The 21,541-nt window shown below is 37.7% G+C and overlaps 1 protein-coding gene across 4 annotated transcripts in view; it reads left to right on the forward strand.

The window, feature by feature from the left end:
- Positions 1-21,541, forward strand: part of ATE1 (arginyltransferase 1) — a 67,186-nt gene that overhangs the window by 19,839 nt on the left and 25,806 nt on the right. For all 4 annotated transcript variants that reach the window (XM_053983669.1, XM_053983670.1, XM_053983667.1 and 1 more), the window contains exons 9-10: positions 3,710-3,891; positions 6,758-6,857. In XM_053983669.1, the coding sequence (XP_053839644.1) occupies positions 3,710-3,891; positions 6,758-6,857 (282 nt within the window). The remainder of the gene's footprint in view (positions 1-3,709; positions 3,892-6,757; positions 6,858-21,541) is intronic.

Raw genomic sequence — 21,541 nt, forward strand, 5'->3', positions numbered from 1 at the left:
GCTTGGATTTCTTTTTTTTTTTTTCATCTTGACTGATGTTAAGCATTAAACTGACAATTTTATACAACTGTTGTCAAAATCATCTTTTTGAAAGAGCTGGTGATTTATGCCCATTGTTTTGGGTGTGCCTATAGCAATATGTTTTCCAGCATGCATTTATGCTCTTGTGGGTTTATGAACATTTGGTATCTCCTCTGCCCTTTTGATCACTCAGTATTGCAGGATCTGTCTGGAGCTATTTACATTCAGTTCTTTTTTAACCATCCTAAATACTTCAAAATCATCATCTTGGCTTGCTGCAGCATCATTCACTGATTCACTACCAGCCTGGAGAATGTAATCCAGCAGGATGGAAAGTGAATAGATCTAGCAGGATGGAAAGTGATCTGTTTTCTGTTATGTAAATGATCATTTGTTCTCCTCTTAACCATGCTGACATGCTTTGGGATTCTGAAGATCTGAAAGATGTTTGTGAATCTCTATCTTTGCTCTTCAGAAAGCACATCAGCCTCTGCTTTGCATTGTTTTGTTTATTGATGGGTTTTAATTTTTAGGAGATCTAATAAGGGAGACCATTACAAGCCTGTAATTCCCAAGATCACCTTCTTAGAAGGTGATATTTGATTCACATTTGATGTAGTTTAGCTCAAATTCTAGACTTTTCCAGTCAGGCACAGAATGTGGCTCTGTGCAGAGTGTCCTACTAATCCCAAGTGAAAGTAGGCCAGAGCTCTGGAAAGGAAATGTGTTGCTAACCAAGCCATGGAAATCTACCATATGGCAGGTTTGTGTGTGTGCCATTGGGAAAGGAACTGCTGGAATTAATCACTTTGCTTATTTGGCAAATAATTTCCACTAGAGCAGAGAAGTCAAGGGTTTCCTGGCTTTTTTTTTTTTTTTGATAGCATAAATTTAATATCTTCCTCTTCCCTCCATGCACAGCGGACGGTAAAATGGAAAGGTAGAAAATAAGAAATTTCATTAAACCTCCCAGAGAAAAATAATCATGCATTGTACAGGCAGGACCCATTTTTGGTAATTATAATACAGAAATTTTTATAAATATTATAATAATAGCAAAATGCCTGCTAATATTAAAGACTGACCAATGTGCTTTGAAGAAATTCTAGTGCTCTCACCATCATTGAAGTTCAATTATAAGCAGTTAGTACACTGAGGTACTAATTGGGCAATATATAATGCCAGTTCTATTAAATATTTAAATTTTAATAATGGATTATAAAATGTGAGCAATCAAGCATGTTCATTAGCTAGCAGGATATGAAGACAGGTAGAATTAACATAGAATATGTTGTATTTTTCTCTGCATGACAGTGTAAACATTGGAGAGAAAATTGTGGTTTCCATTTTGTCCTGGACTTTTTCAGTATCATGAGATTATAATAATCCATTGTATTGAAATAGGACTATAAACTGTTAATTTTAAATACTTTGGTCCTTCTGGATTGATTCCAGGGCTAGTGTATAATTTTGGGTAGATAAGATCAGCCCTTTCTGGTGGGCTTGCTCCCCTGATGTCACCGGTGTATTTCCCATCCCCCTTGACAAACACGGTCCCAGTGGAGATGTCAGTGGTGTGAAATGGTGGAGCCTGCTTCACGAGAATGTTTCATACTCTAGACCTGTTTCAGGTCAAATTGCCTGGATAGTGCACAGGAAATCGAGTTAAAGGAGCCAAGTATTCATTGAGAAATGGGAGAAAATGTAATACTGACAAGCATTACAAAGGATTACATTGTATGAGAATTTCTGAAGGTGGAGGGAAACCTTACTCTTTCTAAAATGTTATTTGCTTAATGTAACAGAGATCCCTGTCTGTTTTGCCTGAAATCAGTGCTGTGCTCATTATGTTTGTTCCAGAACATAGACTCTCTTATGTTCATGACATTTCACTGTAATTGCATTAGTGGAATAACTGCAGATTGGGCTTTACCCAGAGTTTTAACTGATGTTAATGCTCAGTTTGCAGAGGTCCAGTGACCAAATCCATGTGCTGCTCTTTGGAGGTTTGGGGTGATACACAGACACAGCTTTTGTTTAACTTCAGAAGACTTTGCTTTAAGTGAAAATCTTTTCCATGGTGGCTTAGACTATCTTCTTTAACATTCATTAAATCCTATATGATGAATTTTTGACAAAGACAGAAAATCTGTTTTAACTGAAACTTACTTAAGCAAGTCTGTGTTCTATTACCAACCATATTCCCCATGGCTTTGAGATGTTTCATTTTTTTGTCATGGACTGCACTCTGAGAAGGGAACTTAACCTGAGCTGAGAAATCCTTAGAGAACATCTTTTACTTGACTGTGTCCCTGCTTAAAAATGTTACCAGTGACCATGTGATTTCATTTGGCTCTGTTGAAAAGTTGATGATACTGAATGAAACCATAACTGTTGGATAAGTGGGCTTTACCTGAACAAGAAAATCTGAGTTTAATATGCTATATCTGGGTTTAATGTTCTCACATACTGTGGATGGAGCTCTCAAATGTTTCATCATGTCACTTTTAGAGCATTTGTAGCTCCACATTTAGTTTCATGGTATATAGCTATATAAAAATCCAAACATATTGTTATGTGGCCTTTATTTTGGGACTTGCTGGTTGGGTAAGCCAGTTGAAATAATTTTTGTTCACGTGATTGATTTCTTTTGACACATGTGGTACCAATTAGAGTAACTTCTCCTGCCTATCATCTCTTCAGTCAGGGCTACTGTATCACAATACTTGATTAAACCCACCTTCTGCTGATGTAATGCAAAACAGTTGGTAATAGCAGGCAATATTGTCAGATTTATTGAGTGAGAAGCAGCTTTCTGAAGACCTGGCAATGCAGTGAAAAACATGACTAGATGGATAATTAAGTTGAGCACAGTGGAATTCAGGATTAAAGTAAACTTGACGTGGGAGAAAATGGCATGCCAGAGTTGGTTGTGTAATACAGTTTAAATTAGGGAGATCATTTTCTTCTTAACTTCAAGCATCAGTTTCTGGCTCGAGGTGCTTTACCCCATCCAGAGTCAAACTTGAGTGCACATCCAAAACCACAGCACACAACAATAGAGCACCAGTCCCTTGGTGTTCTTGCAGGATTTGCTCTGATGTGGGCTTACAAAGAAGAGGTTCCACAGATTTTGTTGCCATACAGTTTCAGGTTCTTGGATAAAAGGTGTTTTGTTAGTTATAGAAAGTAAACATCACATGAAGAATGAACTGCTCAGGTTTTTTATAAAATAGTCATCTGAAATAAATTTAATGGCCACTTTGAGGAGCTCAGTTGCTGTGGCTGAGGTTCTTCCAGTGCTTGGGGACATGGAGGAGAGAACCTGGAGGTCCTTGCAGTGACAGGGAGTGTTGGAAGCACCAGGTTGGCATGTAATAATTCATTAATAACTTGAAGAGTCACGTTGGTTTGTCCTGTCAGTGCCATAAGTGCTGGATGGCAGAGGCTATTTCAGATTCATGTTTGGGATGTGTGATATGTGGGTTATACCCATCCTGAGAACAGCAAAGGGCACAAAAGATCCAGTAACTAACATTATTTTCCCTGCCTTTCAAATGCCTTTCAAATTCTAAATACAGGTGGGCAGCAAAAATTTTTACAGTATTTACTTGTGTGTTGAAATTCTCTTTAAAATTATTTTCATACTGAAAGTCTGTCAGGGAGTTAATCCCTCTCATGTTCTTAGGCAGAGCATACCCCAGATGGACCAGAATGTGGCTATGGCTCCTTCCACCAGCAGTACTGGCTGGATGGGAAGATAATTGCTGTTGGTGTCATTGATATCCTGCCCTACTGTGTGTCCTCAGTCTATCTCTACTACGACCCAGACTTTTCTTTCTTATCTTTGGGAGTCTACTCTGCATTACGGTAAGAGAACGTTTTCCTTATCTGGTTGGATGGAATCGTAGGAATTAATACTTGTTTCTAAACTTGGAGTTTTATTTTTAGTCTAAATATATACTGGTAACACTGCCTTTAGCAAAGTAGTTATGGGGTTGGTTGCCTTCCAAGTAAATTTTAAATTGTCATCCTTGACTAGGGATGTAACTTTCTAGTTAGCTAAATACTTTTACAGGTTAAGAAAACACACAGAAACAAAATGCCTTGTTTTTATTGCCCCTGAAAATAATTTAATATTGCTTGGTTTCAGCAGGAAAAGCTCCTTTTTTTTTTTTTTTTTTTTTTTTGTCTGAATAGAAATAATTTTTCCTTTGGCCTTTTTCTAAGCCCAGTCACCAAATGAAATTAATCACTTTTATAGTTTTATGCACATTGAGGTCATAAATAACAGAGTACCTAAAAAGTGGTGTCTTCTGAATTAGTGCTCTCCTGCTGTACTAGCACTATATATATTTTTCAGGTATGTTAATCTCATTATCTTTCTCTTCAGAAAACCTGATGGAGAGAGTAATCCCATGAATTTTAAAGCCTTAAATTAACTATCCAACATGGCCTTGCAAAACAGTAGGAATTGTGGATATTGCTTTTCACTGTGAACAAAACCTGTATGTAAAATTGCAAGTTACTGCTTTTCTTCCATAGGCAATTTTATGATTCCATTGTTACTATAAATGAAAAAAAAAACAAAACCTAAATGAGTGGAAATACTTGTGTAACTGTATTTTTTCCTTACCTTTTTTGCTTGTCTGTTTATATGAAATAAGTTGGCCACAGACAAATGTGGTGTTCTCATGAAGCAGCTGGGTTTGAGCCTCGTGCCAGACATGTCTGAGTGTGAGAAGCTTCGGCATGAATCTTCTCACCTGTGGAGATTTGCACTGCTGCACTCTGTCAGGTGCAAAAGGAGCCCTGGAATTGTGAGATCCAGCTCTCCCCTCTCTCCAAGGGCTCCTGCTGAGAGGCACCTTCTCTGCAGGGGCAGCTTCTCACCTCTTGTTCAGTGTCACCCTCCAGGGTGGGTGAACGGCACGACTTGAGCTATGTGGAGCACAAGCACCACTTCAAGGAAACTTCTTACCACAATTAGTTCATAAACCTTTTCTGTAATTAATAAACCATGTACAATTTAATATCTCAGAGGTCTAATCTGAATTTGACTGCATTTTGATTAGGATCTGATAATTTTTAGAATTAATCAGAATTAACAAATCTGGAAAAACATTGGAACTCCTATGACTTAGAAATGATCTTTTTTTCTCTTAATGGTCTAGATTTTTAGAATTATTCCATTACAAATGTTAGATGGTTGAAATCAGACTAATTTTTCCTTGCAAGATGAACATATAAAATACTAAGTCCTCCTAAGAATTATTTTTTAGTATTTGTACATATCACATTCCTTTATGTAATAATAGACTGACATAATCCATGCTTTGGAATTCTTTAAATGATTTTAAGTTTTCTACATCATAAATTTAAAGCTCTGTAGCTGCACCATGCATGCATGGCTCAACTTGTGAAAAAGCAGCTTGTAAATTCTGCAGCATTCAAGACAATAAAAATGAGTTCCCAACAGTCCTGGAGTGAGCCAACCTCGTTCTTCTTTCAAAAAGGGGAAGAAAAAAGTTGAGTTAGGGAGGACTTAGGAAGTTGCAAAGGCATCTGATACCTTCAAAGCTGTTGCCAATTTTACTCCAAGGAGGTTGGACTGCATTGCTGTCACTTCCACTTCGTGCCACTCTGAGAATTGCTGCTGCTGAGTTGTAGAAAGGATGGGATTTGAGCATCATTTGAAATATGTTGTAGGCATGTAAGTAGAGAGCAAGGGGAGGAGAAACTGCTTGGAAGTGCCAGTCTTGCCACAGGGAAAAAAAATGAAGAAATAATGAGTAATAGTAATTTAATTTTAAGGGATAAATTGCCTCCAGTGTTTGTAGATGCTTCCTATGTGAATGTACTCATATTTTGGATCAGAGAATAGTTTGTGTTGGAAGAAACCTTTTAAAAATCATCTATTCCAGCTCCCCTGCAGTGAGCAGGGACATCTTCTTATCCCTTCGACACAGAAAGTAAAACCAGCATGCATTTTTTATCCCATTTGTTACAGAAGTGATCTGCACAGATAGAAATGCTGCAAAAATGATCATTTGTAGAGGAAGCACTGGCTGAGTCTTTGTAGTAACAGTGTTTTCCTTGTGCCAGTAAAATATAAAGCAAACTTTTTTTGGAATACATTGACATTTTTCTTTCAGAATAAATGAGAAAATCATACTAACAAGCATGGGATGGGTAAAAATACCTTTTGTTGCATAAAGGTGGCTGTTTTTACATGCAAATTGCTGGAGCATAAATGATAGAACAAGAGGCTTATCCTTGAAGCTTATTTTTCAAAAATACTCTGATGTTTTCCTGAGCCATGTTAACCAGTAGAATTCCAGAATACCAGTAGGTTTCTGTAGAATTCCAATGTACACAAATATTGACAATAAACATGTTAAACAGAGGGTCTTAATCATTTTTATTTAGATATCAAATCAGGCAGTTGGCAGACCAAAACTCAAAAATGAAAGTATTTTTAAGCCTGACATGGTGTTGTGCATTTTGATGATTTGTTTGTTACGTTTCCAAGTAATAATTTTCAATTTATTATGTTTGGGTTTTTTAAAAACATTGATTTGGAGTTTATGATCCTAATTTTTATTTTATGGAAGTCTATTCCTTTATTAAGTCCTAGATTAAGAGCCAGATAGCTGTAAAATATTTCAATATGAAGAAGTAAAATAGCTTTAAGAATTGTATTCAAATGTAATTAGTCTTTTCTTTCCCCTCACAGGGAAATTGCTTTTACCAGACAGCTTTGTGTAAAAGCTCCTGATCTCTGTTTTTATTATATGGGTTTCTACATCCATTCATGCCCCAAAATGAGATACAAGGTAAAGTGTGTTTTCACTTATTTCCTTAGTGTGCTGTTATTCAAAGCTTTTGATAGTGTTCATAGTAATATAATATTTTGTAATTGTCATTTTGGATTTTAATGTAGACTTTATATGGTTAAATTTGAATGCTGGTTACTATTTAACTTGGCTTAGGGAATTTTTTTTTTTCCAATTTAGTTGCATGTGCTATTTATTACATCTTGGCTTAAGAGAGGTTTTCAAGGCTGTCAGATACTGTTTGTCATTTGGTTACCTGGCTATCTCATGTTTACTCTGTCTCTTTCAATCCACTAAAATTCTCCCTTTTTGAGGCTGGCGTATTTGTAACTGTTGCTTAGTGACTCCAGGCAGTGATAAGATGTCTTCTTGGGCTTGGCTGGGTTTTACTCTTTATTTTTTGTTAGAGGTTCTGCCTATGAAACCAGTGATAAGTTTGGTGAGGCAGAGCAGATTTTGAGGAGAGGATCAGGAGAATCCACAGATCATTTACAGAAACCTCTCTGGCTGCCTCCTAACCCCTGTTGGCTTCACCTTTGTTCAGACCTCGGTGCCTAAGGGTGTCTCTCTTGTGGTTTTAGATCTTGTGAATGTGGTACCTTTTCTCTTTAAATGTATCATTGCTTTTGGATATTAATATGATAGTAATTTGCTGAACACTTCCACATAATCATTTTTATCTGTTAATAATGTGGAAAGATAAAAAGTTCACAAAATCTAGAGAAAGAGGAGAAGTGTTTTTATTTCCTTTTTCCCCCTCTCAAAATGTGCTAAAAATCTGCAGTTTTTTTGAATGGCCAGAAATTGTGAGGTTCATTAAAGTGATGGTTGTGAAAGAATTTAATCTTCATTATGGCCTGCACTACAGGTGACCATGATGATTGTCTTCTGAAAATAACAAATCCCTCTTGTTTTGTTAGATGATGCGTGTGTGTGTGTGTCCCCTTTGCCAACTTGAATTTTCATGTCCGTTTTCTGGTCAAACAAAGAGAATATTAAGTTTGATGGAAGAAGATGGGTGAGTTGGAAAAATCTGCCCTCTCTCAGCTGAATCATCTTAAGGGCTGTCACATCAGCAGCTTGAACCAAAGGTTTTGATTACTTCCTCTACTCTTGGAAATATTTAGAAGTTTGGGGTGATTTGTTTATGTTCAGACACTTCAATTTAACATTCCCTCTCTTCTACAACCTGCATGGTACAAGATTTGTAAAATGAATGGATGTAGTTTACCAGGGCACTTAAGGAACAAATCTGGCAATAATGACAAAAAAATAAAATCCCATTTCTGAAAGATATCATGACTAAGAAACTCTGGGTTCAGCTGCTTGTAGTGCTTCACTTAAAAAATGAACTTTGTGTACATGGATTAAATGAAGCTCATACATGAGGCACTGCATCAAAGGAGCCACTCTACATTTGTATTATGTAGTACAGTGTTTTGTCAAGCCTGTGCTACAATTTGAAAATGATTGCATCAGGAATACAACGCTCCCACAGTGCTTCTAGGTTTCATTCTTAAATAATGGAAATTGATTAAATTGTAGTGGGAATATTTTACTTCTTGTTTCCTTCACAAAAGCTCTTTTTCTTGCCTTGCTTAGAATTAATGACTATTAGATATGACTGTGATTTGGTAGAATATACACTTTAGTCTTCCAGAAACCGACTCAAGTCAATGTGTTAGGTAATTAAAGCTGGAGCAGGGACTGGGGAGGATAAGAAGAAAAGCCTGAACCTGTGTGATTAGAACACACATAATGCTCTCTGCTGGGACAGCAGTAATCCAATAAATTAATTGCAAGGGCCTTTGTTCTATTTTATATTTCTTTTCCTGGATGCATTTGTTTGAGAAGTAGACAAAAGTAATGAAATTGAAAATCAGGTTGAAAATTAATTCTGTAGTTCCAGTTTTTCCCTCACTGAAACACAACACCAGAACCAAATTACCAAGCTAAGCTCTGAAATGCATCTGGATAATGCTGCTGCTCCTGTAAGTGATTGGGAGTGGTGAAGTAGGGTGGGGAAGTACTGACTTTGCAGATTAAGTAATTTCTGTAATGCCTGGTGGACTTAGAGGCATTTCATGTTAAAGGCTTTGCTTTATTGCAGTTTAATAGAGATGTTAGAGGCTCCCTTCCCTTAATGATTCTGCTGTGGAAGAGTGACAGGCTGTGGGTGACTGATGTTAAACTGGTGTCAGGTAAAGAAGGAGAAGGAGCTGGAAAGCTATCCACTGGGTTTCTAGCCTTTTTCTTGTAATTTTATTTGCAAATTTTTTTGGTTTTGAACCTTCAGAAATGGAGGCTGAACACAGGAGCAAGTCTCTGTATGAGAAGTGTCTTATGAGAACACAGCATTTATTTACAGTGAACACAAAGGGTTTGGGGGATAAGTTATTGGTGGTCTGTGTGTCACCATTTCATCTGCAGGGTTCTCTTTCCACAACTGGTACAAGTTGGTTTATGAATGGGGTGTAATCCACTGGAAGACTGGAGGCCTGAAAGTCCTGGAAGCAGATACCAGAGCTGGGATTCCTCTGGCACAGTAACAGAGCTGGAGAATTCTGGATTCTCAGGCAGGAAGATGAATGGTTAGAGTATCAACTAACCCATGGATCAGACATAATTACAGAGGTTTTTAAAATAAAGCTCCCTTTTGACTCACTGTTCCCATACCTTTTGTTCCCCAGCAGCCAACATTGATTGCAATGTGATTTTTAGAACAGTGAAGTCCCAGTGAAATTTCTTTTAAGAGGGGGGAAGGGACTCCATTGCAAAATTAGGATATCTTTTAGTTCTCAGCCTCTGTCAGATTTGTTCCCATGTATGGGTTAATATTTACAAACTGGTAAAATAAAATCTACATTAAATTGAGACAAAAGGATTCCTGTAGTGCTATTATGTAAATATGGAAAAATCCAGTGAGAAACCTTAAGCAATGGCTTTGTTCCATTTTTTTTCTGGGTAGGTTAGGGTAATACAAGATTTAAATGGTTCTCTGAAGAAATTCACGACCTTGTGGGAAACCTTCTCAGGCTCTGTTAGATGTGTTCTCACATTGGAAAATAGTCTCCTGGAAATTTTTCCAAGAGTCATAGGATGGCAAGTCTTTTTCCTAATGCATTTTGGAATGTGTGATAAAGTTTTAGGCATAAAGAAAGTATTTTACTTGAAAATGAGGTTGGTCTCAGGGTTGCTTCTCATGTGTTTAAGTCCTGTCTGTGTACTTGTTAATGTTTTCAGTTAAATGCAGTAATTTACAAGCATATTTATGGAATTACAGAATTAAAAGAAGCACCTTTAGCAAACAGCCATATCAGAGAAATGCTTGAGAGGACCTTGGATTTTCTTCCTGGATTGATATTCTGTCTGTTTTATCCTGCATCCTTCAAGTAAAAAATTTCACTCTGTGGCTCTATGTTACAGAATTCACATTTTCCAATCACTTAAGGTCCTCTCTGTCCTTTCCATTGCAGTCCTTTGACACTGATTTTGAGTCTCAGGGTGGGTGATGTTAAATGGATTTTGAGATTGTGTTTCTGGTATAAATAGTAAGTGTATTTGCTGCCTTGCATTAGCCATTTGGCCTCTGTTGACCTTAAATCTCTTTCTCCTCTAAGTTCTTGTGCTGGGAAGGATTTGTTGGTGACATTTTCTATGTGAGTTTCCTTAGTTCTGGGTTTTGTGAGGCTTTTTCAGTGTGGGTATTTGCATAGATCTGTGAATGTAGTACCTTTTCTCTTTCAGTCATTGCTTTTGGATTATGCAATTTCAGAGCACTGAACATTGAAAGCAATTTGCTCAACACTTACACATGGCCATTTTTATCTGCTGATAATGTGGAAAGATAGAAAGCTGGAGCAGGGATCATTCCTTGTTTGGGTCAAGGATGTGCCTCCCCTGGGGGCCACCCCACCGGTGCTGGTCAATAACTCTCAGAGCCCTTGGAAGTGCACAGCTGATTTAATGTCTTTGTGCTTTGTTATCTCTGTGTGCCATTTTAAGGCCATTCTATGATGTGAAGAGGTGTTTTGACTGAAACCTTTATCCAGACTTGTATGCAGGCCAAAGTAAATGGAATTATTTCAAACAGTCTCCTTTGGTATCAAGTCATGGCCAGACTTCAGATAGATGGAATACTAGAAAGGGCTCTGAAATGTCAGAAAAGAAACAAAAGGCTGATTCAACTGTGATTAATCATTCTTAAACTAAATACCTCGGACTGACTGTGGTTGTGAGTGGTGCCCCTGGAATTTTATGGCACTTGAGAGCCAATTTCTTTGGCTGCTTTCAGGAATTTCAGCATCACTCCTCGTGCAGCAGTGAACAGCATCCAGTGGTATGTCCACGTCCACAAGATCCACAGGAGTCTGGCTCATCTTCCACTGTCCAGACCCTGTCACCATGTCTCACTGTGGAATTTAGTTAATGTTTTCAGTAAGCTTGGATTTGCTGTGCAAAGTGAAATTTGTGAGGGAAGGAGATTTAATGTGACATGGCTTAATATGATCTGCTGGGATTTTGGGGGTGTAAGCACATGCTTGTTATGATTCTGCCACTGACCAGCAAAAAGCTTTGCTAAATGTGTCATCACTGGTTCCACACAAAAAGTGCTTTTATACCTTTGTGTGTCATCTTTTTCTTCTTTATTATTCTTATTATCATCTTTACTGTTCTTTTTTTATTCTTTATTATTTTATTCTTTTTAGTCTCCTTTTCTCTTTGGTGTTACTATTTACCTTAAAATGGGAAAAATATAATTAGCTGGGAGTAGTTTGGAGGACTGGAGTTGCCCTGAAACTAGTGGCTTTTCCAGGATTAATTTTGTAAGTTTATAGGAATAAATCTGCATTGCAATTAGTAAAAAACAACTTTTTATGTAAACAGGTCATAAAGATTCAACTAAATATCCTGAAAGGTCAGTGCTTGTTATAGAGTGCCGAGTTGTTGCTTGCAGCACCATTTGATAATAAAGAAGTGAAGTATACCTGCATTGTAAAACCCATTTTTTAAGAAAGCAGTACATGTTTTGGCAACACAGTGGTTTTGCTTTTTTTTTTGGCAGGACCATTAAAAACAAACAGCAAATAATAAAGACAAAAACATACAGTAGTAAAGTCCTGAGAATGATAAGCTGCACAAGTGAGGAGGTAATCCCTGCTTTGTGTGTGTCCTATTAACATCATTTTTATCCTCCTTCTCTTTCCTCCCTGGACTTCCCTGGGATCCTCCTCCAAATAAGCATCAGCATCTCAAATTGAGCATTGATTTCTTCAGAGCTCTGGCCTTACCCAGCTGCTCCTTCTGATGGATTGGGTTAGTGAGAGAGAGAGACTCCTCTGAATTCCTTTGGAGCTTGGGCCTTAAAACCCAAAGGGATTTTGAGAAGTCTTTTAGAGTGACCAAGATTTCCAGAAGGATTTTGCATTTTTGACTTGATGTACGTGTGTTAAATGTGAAAATTAAGCTGCTTTAATGTTCTTTCAAGGTGTGTGTGGTGTAAAAAGTCCTTATCTCTCTACATGTACTTTATCAAATGTGTTTGACTAGGAGGGATGTCTGGTTTTTGGATGTGAGAAGGCAAGTGCTCTGTTCAGGATTGCAGAGTCCCTTACAACTTTTTAAAAAATCTTTTTTCCTTTTGTTTCTTCCTTCCATAAAAGCTTTTTCCTTTCACTTTTCCTTATCTGAAAACCTCTGCCAAATAAATGGAACATGTTGGAATAAACAACTATGAGAATGTGGGACAGAATAAAAACACTATGGGTGAAAAATTATTAGTTTTTTGGTTCTTGATGACATGCTAGTGATGAATATTTAAAAGCTTTTCTCCTTTACTTTTAACAGCTTCTTACAAAGTGTTTGAGGTTTGTTTTTTTCTTCAAGACACTTGTAGAGGGTTTGTGAAAACCACATTATTATCAGCATCAGCAAGCAGGAATAGAGATGCTCCATTCTGGATAGCAATAGCCATAAGTGAATGAAATCAGGGGATTTCTTCTGAAAATGTAATTATGTAAAGCAGAATATCAGTTTCCGTGTATATGTCCATGTTTTCATAGCAGGTAAAGATAATGAATGCAATTATTCAATTGTTTCTTTATTTTTTTTCCTAAGCTGTTGTTTTCTACTGTGTATAATTGGCAAATTATTACAGTTTTTCCTCAGTACAGGCGTTGAAGCTATGCTGAATTTTACACAGCATTTTTCTGCAATCCCATTTTTCTTATAGAAACAGACACACACCCCAGCTGTGTCTTTTTGCTGAACTTTATTTCTCCCGGTAAAATATTTTCAATGGAGACTTACTTTTTTTGTTTTGTTAGAACTCCCTTGGGAGAGAAGTGACCATGTCCCTGGGGATTTATTTTTCTAATGTTAGAAATGTTTATGTTCCTAATGTTAGAAATCCATGTTTCTTTTTATTGGTTTCTGGAGTTGAAGATGACTGAAGTTTGTAGCAGAAATGAAGTGAAAGTAACATGGATATTTATGTTTGACTGTTATTTCTAGGCTTTTATCAGGGCAGATGATATTTGTTCTGTAGGTCTCAGCTGACCTCTGACATCAACAAGTCTCTTTCTCATTACTGCACCTTCAGAAAATAAATTTGGTTTGGGTGAAGTTATTTTGATGTGGTCCATAAAAAACCCAACCATATTCTGTATATTCAGGATTCCCAGTTCAAATATTGTGAAGAATAAACATAGAAATGTGATTCATGTGGCATTAACTACCTACATTTGCACATCAGCAGGGGTGTGTTCTACACCTTTTACTTGTTCCAGGAATCTTGTTCATTTGGGACAGCTTCGCTATAATTTTTTCTTAATAAATGTTATTTTGCTAATTTGTGTAAGATTTAAGTGAGCTAACATCCTACCTTAAAAACCCAAGAGTAAGAGGCACAGTTTGTTAAATTGTTGGTCAGTTCTGTGCTGGTGGATGTTTTCAGAATTACTAGAGGTAACTTGCCTGTCTCTGTCAAAGGGAGCTGCTAAAAAGATTTATTCAGGATCATGTTAATAAACCTGAGACAAACCATCCTCTGAATGATGGTAGCTGGTGGAAATTTATCATGTCAAATTCATGACTCAGCATAGTCATAAATTCCCTGCTTATTTCTGACTTCCACTAAATCTTCGTTGAAGGCTCATTTGGGGACTCCATAGCAACCACTGGCAGTTAAAGTGAGAACTGTAAATTGTGAAATGCAGAGACAAAAGAACTGGGGGTTTTGTTTGGGTGGCTTTCTTGTGTTTTTGTTGGTGTTTTTTGTGGTTTTTTTTTAAGGGAGAATAATATAGTTCACAATTCATATGTCTTTAATTCTTTCCTTCATGTGAGAAATGAGGTCCAAATTCCCATTTCACAATTTGCCAATTATAATTCTACAAACCCATTATTCCTTGCTAGTAAGTGTAAGAATGCATGGAATTAAGAGTATTTTTAAGGTTTCTATCAAGCAAATGAACTGATGTAGTGCTGCTTCATCAGCTTCAGTTTTGTTGATTTAATCATTTTGGATGGTCCTCAAACACTGCTTAACACCCTGTAGTTCTGAATTTTGTCTTTGTAACTGTTTCTTTGTGAGAATTCCCAAAAAGTTAATTTGAATATTCAGTGATGGATACTGTGCATGTTGTGATGGAAAAGGTGAAAACATATTTATGGAGATAATGCTCTTCACTTTTCCTGACACAGTCCCTTTGTAAAGCTGTTCACAGCCAGGCCAGTTCAGATGTTGGACAAAATATTAAAGTTCTTGTGCCCTACAGAAAAGTCAAATCTGTCACCAAAGTGTGAGTCCTTGAAACTGGTTAATTTTATCTGTGCACCGTATTTATTGAAGATGGCAACACTTGGAGTGTTGGATCTCTCATTTAACTCCAAATCCAGTTGCTCTTATTTTTGCTGTTTTGCTCATTATATTAGCTCTAATTAGGCAATATTGTCAAGTGGAATTTATTTGGTCTGAAAGCCTGGAGCTCCTGCTTTTCCTGGCTCTGCCATATTTCACTTGTGGCCTTTACAGTAGGAGCTGACTGACAAGCCAGTAAATCTACACAAGAGATGTTTTCTCTCCAATTTTCCAGGAAAGGTTTAATGGGGGATACTTTAATGAGGCCTGGTTTAACTAAGACTTTATTAATTTTGCAGAGCTATCACACTACACTCCTCTGAAGTGTTCCATGTAATCTAGATGACAATTCATTATTATAAATGATTATTTTCTTTGTCTGAGTTTGTTTAGCTGCTGACTGTACAGAGTCTCCAAGTATAATTAATGAACAGAATATATTAATGAGGTTCCATTATTTATCCTCAACCCTGATGTTAAACACAGTCTAGTTTGCAAAAAGTACAACTTTGATGGGAATTTAAGTCCCAGAATCCTATAGAGGTGAGTGATTTGGAGTCAGGAGGGAAAAATGGAACCATGGATTGTGTAGTTCATCCCTTTACTGCAACACAGGCTCAGTTATATTTGTGTCAACTTTTAAAACCTGTAGGACATGAGCCAAGGGCCTCCCTTGATACACTCCTGCACATCTCTGCCTTGATGTATGTAACAATATATAACATATATAATATATATAACAATATAACATGTTCTTATCTCATTCTTTAGTGGTCATCCCACTGAAATTCTTTTTCTTAATGTCTCATGTAAGCTTTTCTTCCTAAAGAGTAAGATTATTATTTCTTTGTTATTTTTGTGTTTAATTTCATAGGTTTTTTTTTTGCAACACTCTTCTTTTTAAACCTGATGGCTACCAACATGTCTCTTCATGGGCTTCTCTAAAAACCTCAATCAACCATCCACCAAAAATACCCCTCAATTCCTTCTCCAGCTCTCATTTTTTAAGCTTTTTGTAATTTTTTTTATGCAGCCTAGAAGATTTGCATCAACCAATGTATTTTGTCCTAGAGAATGGTGGCTAAAATTAGGCCCTCAGCTGCTGAGGTCAGCTCGTAGCATTTGTTTTTATACCATCAATTTCTGCCTTCGTTGTGCTGAAGAAGATAGCAACCTCTGGAGGCAAGGAGAAAGGGTGGAAAGGAGGAGAAGAAAAGGGAATTGTGCAACTACAAAAGTTTTCAGAATGGGCTAAATTGGGATGTGGGCTGAGTTATTTTTAGTGCCAAGGTTCGTGACTATGTGACTGTGAAAGAAAATGTGTTTATGCTGTTGAATTTCTCTGCTGTCCATTCTGCTTTAGCTAAGTCTGTGTTAAAACTTGCATTTTTCTTTCTTTCAGGAGAGAAGATTACATTAAATAAGTTGACAGGGCATAAAGGGGTTTATGGTTTTTCCTTACAGTGCTTATGGAGATCTGCTGGATGAATTTTATCTTCCTTATAATAGTAAATTATTATTTATAGTATTACAGTAAATACCTGAAGTGACAGCTCAAAGTAAAAAATGAAGAATTAAAACCTAGAGCAAGGGTATGATAGTACTGGGCTGCAGATGATGGTTATTAATTGTGTTTTCACACCAGCAGCATGTCCCTGGTAGGGGAACAGATTCTTCCATGTTATCCTGTGGTATCCACCACTGTTACTTAGAGGCAAGTAATTTAAAAACAACAAGAAGACAAGTTTTTCTATTCTCTTTAATTGGTATAGAGCCAGTAGTTGAAGTTTGTGGAGCTTAGCAGGCTCTTGGGTGGTGCTGAGTTTTCCTAAAGATCCTTGAGGGCCCTGAGAGGCTGCACAGAGCAGGGCCCCAAGCAGGAGGGTCAGTGGAGAAGTGAAACATTTTTGTTACAGCTTCTTTAAAGTTTTTTCTAATCCAATAAAATCAGTTCCCAAAGGCTTTAAAATGTTGCCGTATTGTGGAGACCTGGGGGCTTGAGGAGTTGTTGCCTTTTTGAGTGCAAATTAGAAAAAAAAGAAAAACCAAATAAAAATCAACAACCCCAAAGCCCCCCTTGGTGTTTTCAGACACTGCCCCAAGGTTTCTGCTTGTCCTGAGAGAATTAATCACTGCCAAAAAACTTAGTTTTGTTTAGTTGTTCTCAGCTGTTCTGAAGGGAGTGACTGAAAGTGTTCAGAGTCGTTTGCTGTGTTAGGTGTGTTGGATAATTTGGGGATTCTGACTAGAAAGGTTTTAGGGGAGTTAGATCATCCTTTTTAACAGCATAGGATACTGATTGCTTCCTCCCCTTCTCTTGTTCGGCATGAAAACGTTTTCACAAATAACACTGAGATGGGATGACAAAAAAGGGTGTGAAAAAGACTCCATTGTTAATTAATTGAAGAAGAATGGGTCTGTGGAGCAAAAGTACATAGCACCCAAAATCTGTCTTTGTCCCAACACAATGCACTGTTGTTCTATGAATGGACAGAAGACAAGAGGAGCTTTTTGTTCCATTGATCATTGATTTTATTTATTTATTTAAGTTATTAGGGCTAGTGTTCTCAAGGGGTGCTTAGTGATAGTATGAGCAGCGAATCCATGATTTATTTAATGATTTTTTTTCTTATGTTCTTTCCATTTGGGTCTTACCAGTTGGCATTGTGTGCTTTTAACTATCTTCCATTCAGGGAAAAGGGAGGAAGGTGGAGAGATGTTACAGTATATTTTGAGGCAGAAATATTTAGGAACATTTTTCGCTGCTGTCCTTTCGATGCGCAGATCTCCATTCAGCTTACTTGAGTCAAACTGATTAAAGTTTTAGTCATTTAAACTTCTATTTTGCCAATAAATATTGGCATAATGTATGCTAAGCATGCAAGTGTTTACAGCACTTTGGTGTCTATTTTAGAAGTGTGTTAAAAGTGCAGGTAAGTGCATGAAGCTGCTTTCTTGTTTCAAGATATGCATGCACATGAGTACAGGGTGCAGCTTTATTGATTTTAAAATAAAGCAGGATGATTGCCTGGGCAATTTTGAGTTATTTTGAACTCTAAAAAGCGGGGATTTTAAACTGTTAGAATGGCAACAAAGTGCTTGACCTCTGTAAGTGCAGTTCTAATTTAGTACTCCCCTAATCCTATATTTGGGTGCATGTTTAATACACGCTTGAATTACCAGGTTTTGGAATGATCAAGACCTATACAGCCTATAATACAGTTATTAATTCCAGCCCATTTGCCTCCAAACTTGTTTTTTAACATGAAGGTGTTTATAAAGCCAAGTTTTCAAACATCTGGCATTAAGAGAAAACTGAAGTGTTGATGTTTCAGCTCAAAGACTTTGGGGATACATAATGTTAAACAGTCTGTTTTCCTAAACATGCAAATAGACATTTGTGTACCTTAAATGGCAGCAGTTCAGATGGAGGCATAATGGGGAACGTGTTCTGCCCAGCTGAGAGAAGTGTTGGGCAGTTTTACAGGGCCACGAGCTTAATGGATGCAAAGCTGCACAAGGAATGACTGCTGCAAAACCTCCCATATAATTTCATTTTGTTCAGCTTTGTGTGATAAAAATGAACTTACTTGATAAGAATTTTAGGATTACAAGTTGAATATTTTGTTTATAATTATGGAGACAGAGTTTAATAACATAAGGAGTAGTTTGAAAACAAGTCAATGTCAAAAAGAACATGTTGAAAGGATACAATTATTTTTACTGCATTGTGTCCTCAGGCAGTTATTTCCTGCAAAACAGCTTAACAAAAATTCAGTACATCTCTATCTAGCCATGCTTTCAGTGTCTTATTCCTCCATTTGTTTAGTGTCCCTATTCTGGGATTCTTTCATCAGTTTCTTACATCTAGCTTGGTCTCAGAGGGAATGCATTGACGCTCTGGAGCTCTCTCAGTTCAGTATTTTTTCTGACAACTAATGTAGCTACAGCCTGGTTTTTGGTTTGGAGTGTGAAGAGAAGAGCTGAGCCAAATATGTCCTGGGCTCTGGGGACACCTCAGAACCTCTTCCAGTGCCTGAAGGGGCTCCAGGAGAGCTGGAGAGGGACTTGGGACAAGGGATGGAGTGACAGGATAAGGGGGAATGGCTTCCCACTGACAGAGGGATGGATGGGATATTGGGAAGGAATTCTTTACTGTGAGAGTACTGTGAGATTGCTCAGAGAAGCTGTGGCTGCCCCATCCCTGTGAGTTCCAGGCCAGGTTGGACAAGGTTTTGGGATAGTGGAAGGTGCCCTTGCCCGTGGCAGGGAGTGGAATGAGCTGAGCTTTGAGGTTCCTTCCAGCCCAACCCATTGCATGGCTCTGTGATTCCAGGATGATGGGAGCTGTGGTGGCAGTTTGGATTCTGGGCCTCTTGCCTCTCACAGCTCTTTGGGCTGGAGGTGGATGTGGCCCCAGTTCACTCCCCACTTTTCCAGTCTGGGACACCACAAACCATCTCTTCTGGGGGAGGCAAAAGTGTCAGGGTGTTGCACTCCTGGTTTTGTCTGTTCTGAGCCTGGTGCAGGGATGGCTTCAGCTCAGCCCTGGGGCTGGAGCTCCAGGTGCCAGGATGGTCCCAAGGTGCTCGGATGCTCTCCTGCTGAGAAGGGACTCCTGGGAGAGCACAGAGCCTTTGTTTACAAATTCCCCTCTCGCAGCAAACAAAGCAGGCTTGTTTAACAAACCCTCGACAAACAAAACAGACCTAAAATTAGAATGCTTGTTTCATGAATGAAAACTTACTATGAAAATAAACATTTTTAGGGACAATAGAAAAAACTTCTTTTAAAGCACACGTGTTTTGATGGTCCAGAATTTTTGTACAGATACTCACTGATCCTTTGTGCAGATAGCTGTTCTGTTAAGGTTTAAGTTCTAACACATGCTTGGAACACTGGTAAAGTGAGCCTTTGTATTTATTTATTCAGTTTTTAATCTGCAGATGTAAGGGAGACAAGTGGGTTTAGATTTTTTGGCAGAGATGCATTACTCTATCATTGTAATACAAATTGTAGACACTGAAAGACTGAGATTTAAGACTGACTTTTTTCCTCCTGCAGCTTTTTAGTCTGAATAACATGTTTGTGTGTGCACTGGGGATACGTTACCATGAATTTCACCATATTATTTAGTCAGCATCCTGCAAAAATGTAGGTTTCACTAATGAACTTTCCTGTGCTGTTGTCTCCCTTTGTCTTACAAGTTTACTCTTTTTCTCCTATCCTAAAATTACTGTTAATATCTATTTGCCTGTATATGCCACTGTTTTTGAGGTTGTTTCTTCAGTGCTGGGCTATATGTATTTCAGTGTTGAATGACTAAAGATAAATTACTTGGCTTTTACTCAATTATTCATTGCTGGCCTTAAAAAAACTTGTCTAGTGTACCATGTATTGGTAGAAAGCCTTAAAGTTAAAAATCTTGTACTGTTCTGAATTACTGGCTTCAGAATATTATTTCTTGTTCTTAGATGTATGAAAGCAGCTAGAAATGAAAAAAGCTGGACTGACAAATTTTAAAGTGACCTTGTTTTTCAACATGATCTAATTGTAAAATTTGAAAACCCCACGTAGCATATCTTAATCTAAAGCCAACATCATGCATCTGAATTCTTAATTAGGAGTATATTTCAACTTGTGAATATCAGTGTTTCACAATTTGCAAAGCTGTCAATTAGTCTGTTATTTATTATGTCTTGAAATATTCCACAGACTGAGTCGGTAGCTGGGCATGAGAAGCATGAAATTATTTATTCAGTATAAGGCTACCCTCACCCAGACTTCCTTGGGAAGGTCTTATTTTCTTGCCCTCAGAGTCTGGATGGATTTTTGGCAGGTTCTCTTTTGGCTGGTTCTTTTAAAACCCTGTTGGAGGCTGAAGCAGGGCTTTGGGGAAGTCCAGGACAGGAATGCTGCTCCCAGTGGTGTGAATGGTCTGGGCAGTCACACAGGGAGAGCTGATCCCCAGGGCTGAGCTGGAAAAGGGGCTCTGAATGGGATGAAGGGTTGAGTTTTGGAAGGTTTGGGGCTCCAGGCAAAAATCCCTGCAGAGTCATTGGAGAGACACTGGGAAAGAAGGGGAGAGCTTGATGGACACTGGGGAAAAAGAGCTTGAAAGTAAGCACAGAGCACAACTTCTCTGGAGGCAGACATGCAGGCAGAGAAGAGTCAAAAAGGCCAAAAATCCAGAGAAGCTGGGCAGGAAGAAAAGCAGGTTTCCATGTGCCCTGTTGGTGCACAGTCCTGGACACTTTTATCCAGGAGCTGGGAATGTGCACTTGGATGAAGTTGCAAGAGCAATGCAGGTGTTGTGCATAGATAAAGTGAGTAAATGGAGACTTCACAGATACCTGAAAAGTAAAAAGAATAGACAGGTATAATAGATACAATATACCTGATAATAATAATAGATCTAATGTACCTATATTCTGTAATAGATAGAATATACCTGCTTTCCTCTTGTGTCATTCTTTAGAATTGGTGAGAAAAGTCAGGTTGGAGTTGATGTGAGTCTTATGTCACAAAGTAATTTCTTGTCGTTATCACAGAAGAAAAAGAAACTAATTTACATTGGTTCACTGTTTGGCACCTCGTAACCACAGCCAATGTTTCTATAAAATGAAAATAAAAGACTATGCACCCATTACTATCATGCTAGTGCTCTAATTCTGTTGAATTTTAATTTTCTGCTTCCTGCTGCGTAGTTGTACAGAAAAAAAATTAAGACGTGCTCACTTTCATTTAAATTCTCTAAATTTAATTTTGTTTATATATTTTTTCTATTAGGTAAGCATGGTGTGTGGTGTTTTTACTTTGATAA

This window comes from Vidua macroura, chromosome 8, assembly GCF_024509145.1.
Source record: "Vidua macroura isolate BioBank_ID:100142 chromosome 8, ASM2450914v1, whole genome shotgun sequence".
Lineage (NCBI taxonomy): Eukaryota > Metazoa > Chordata > Aves > Passeriformes > Viduidae > Vidua > Vidua macroura.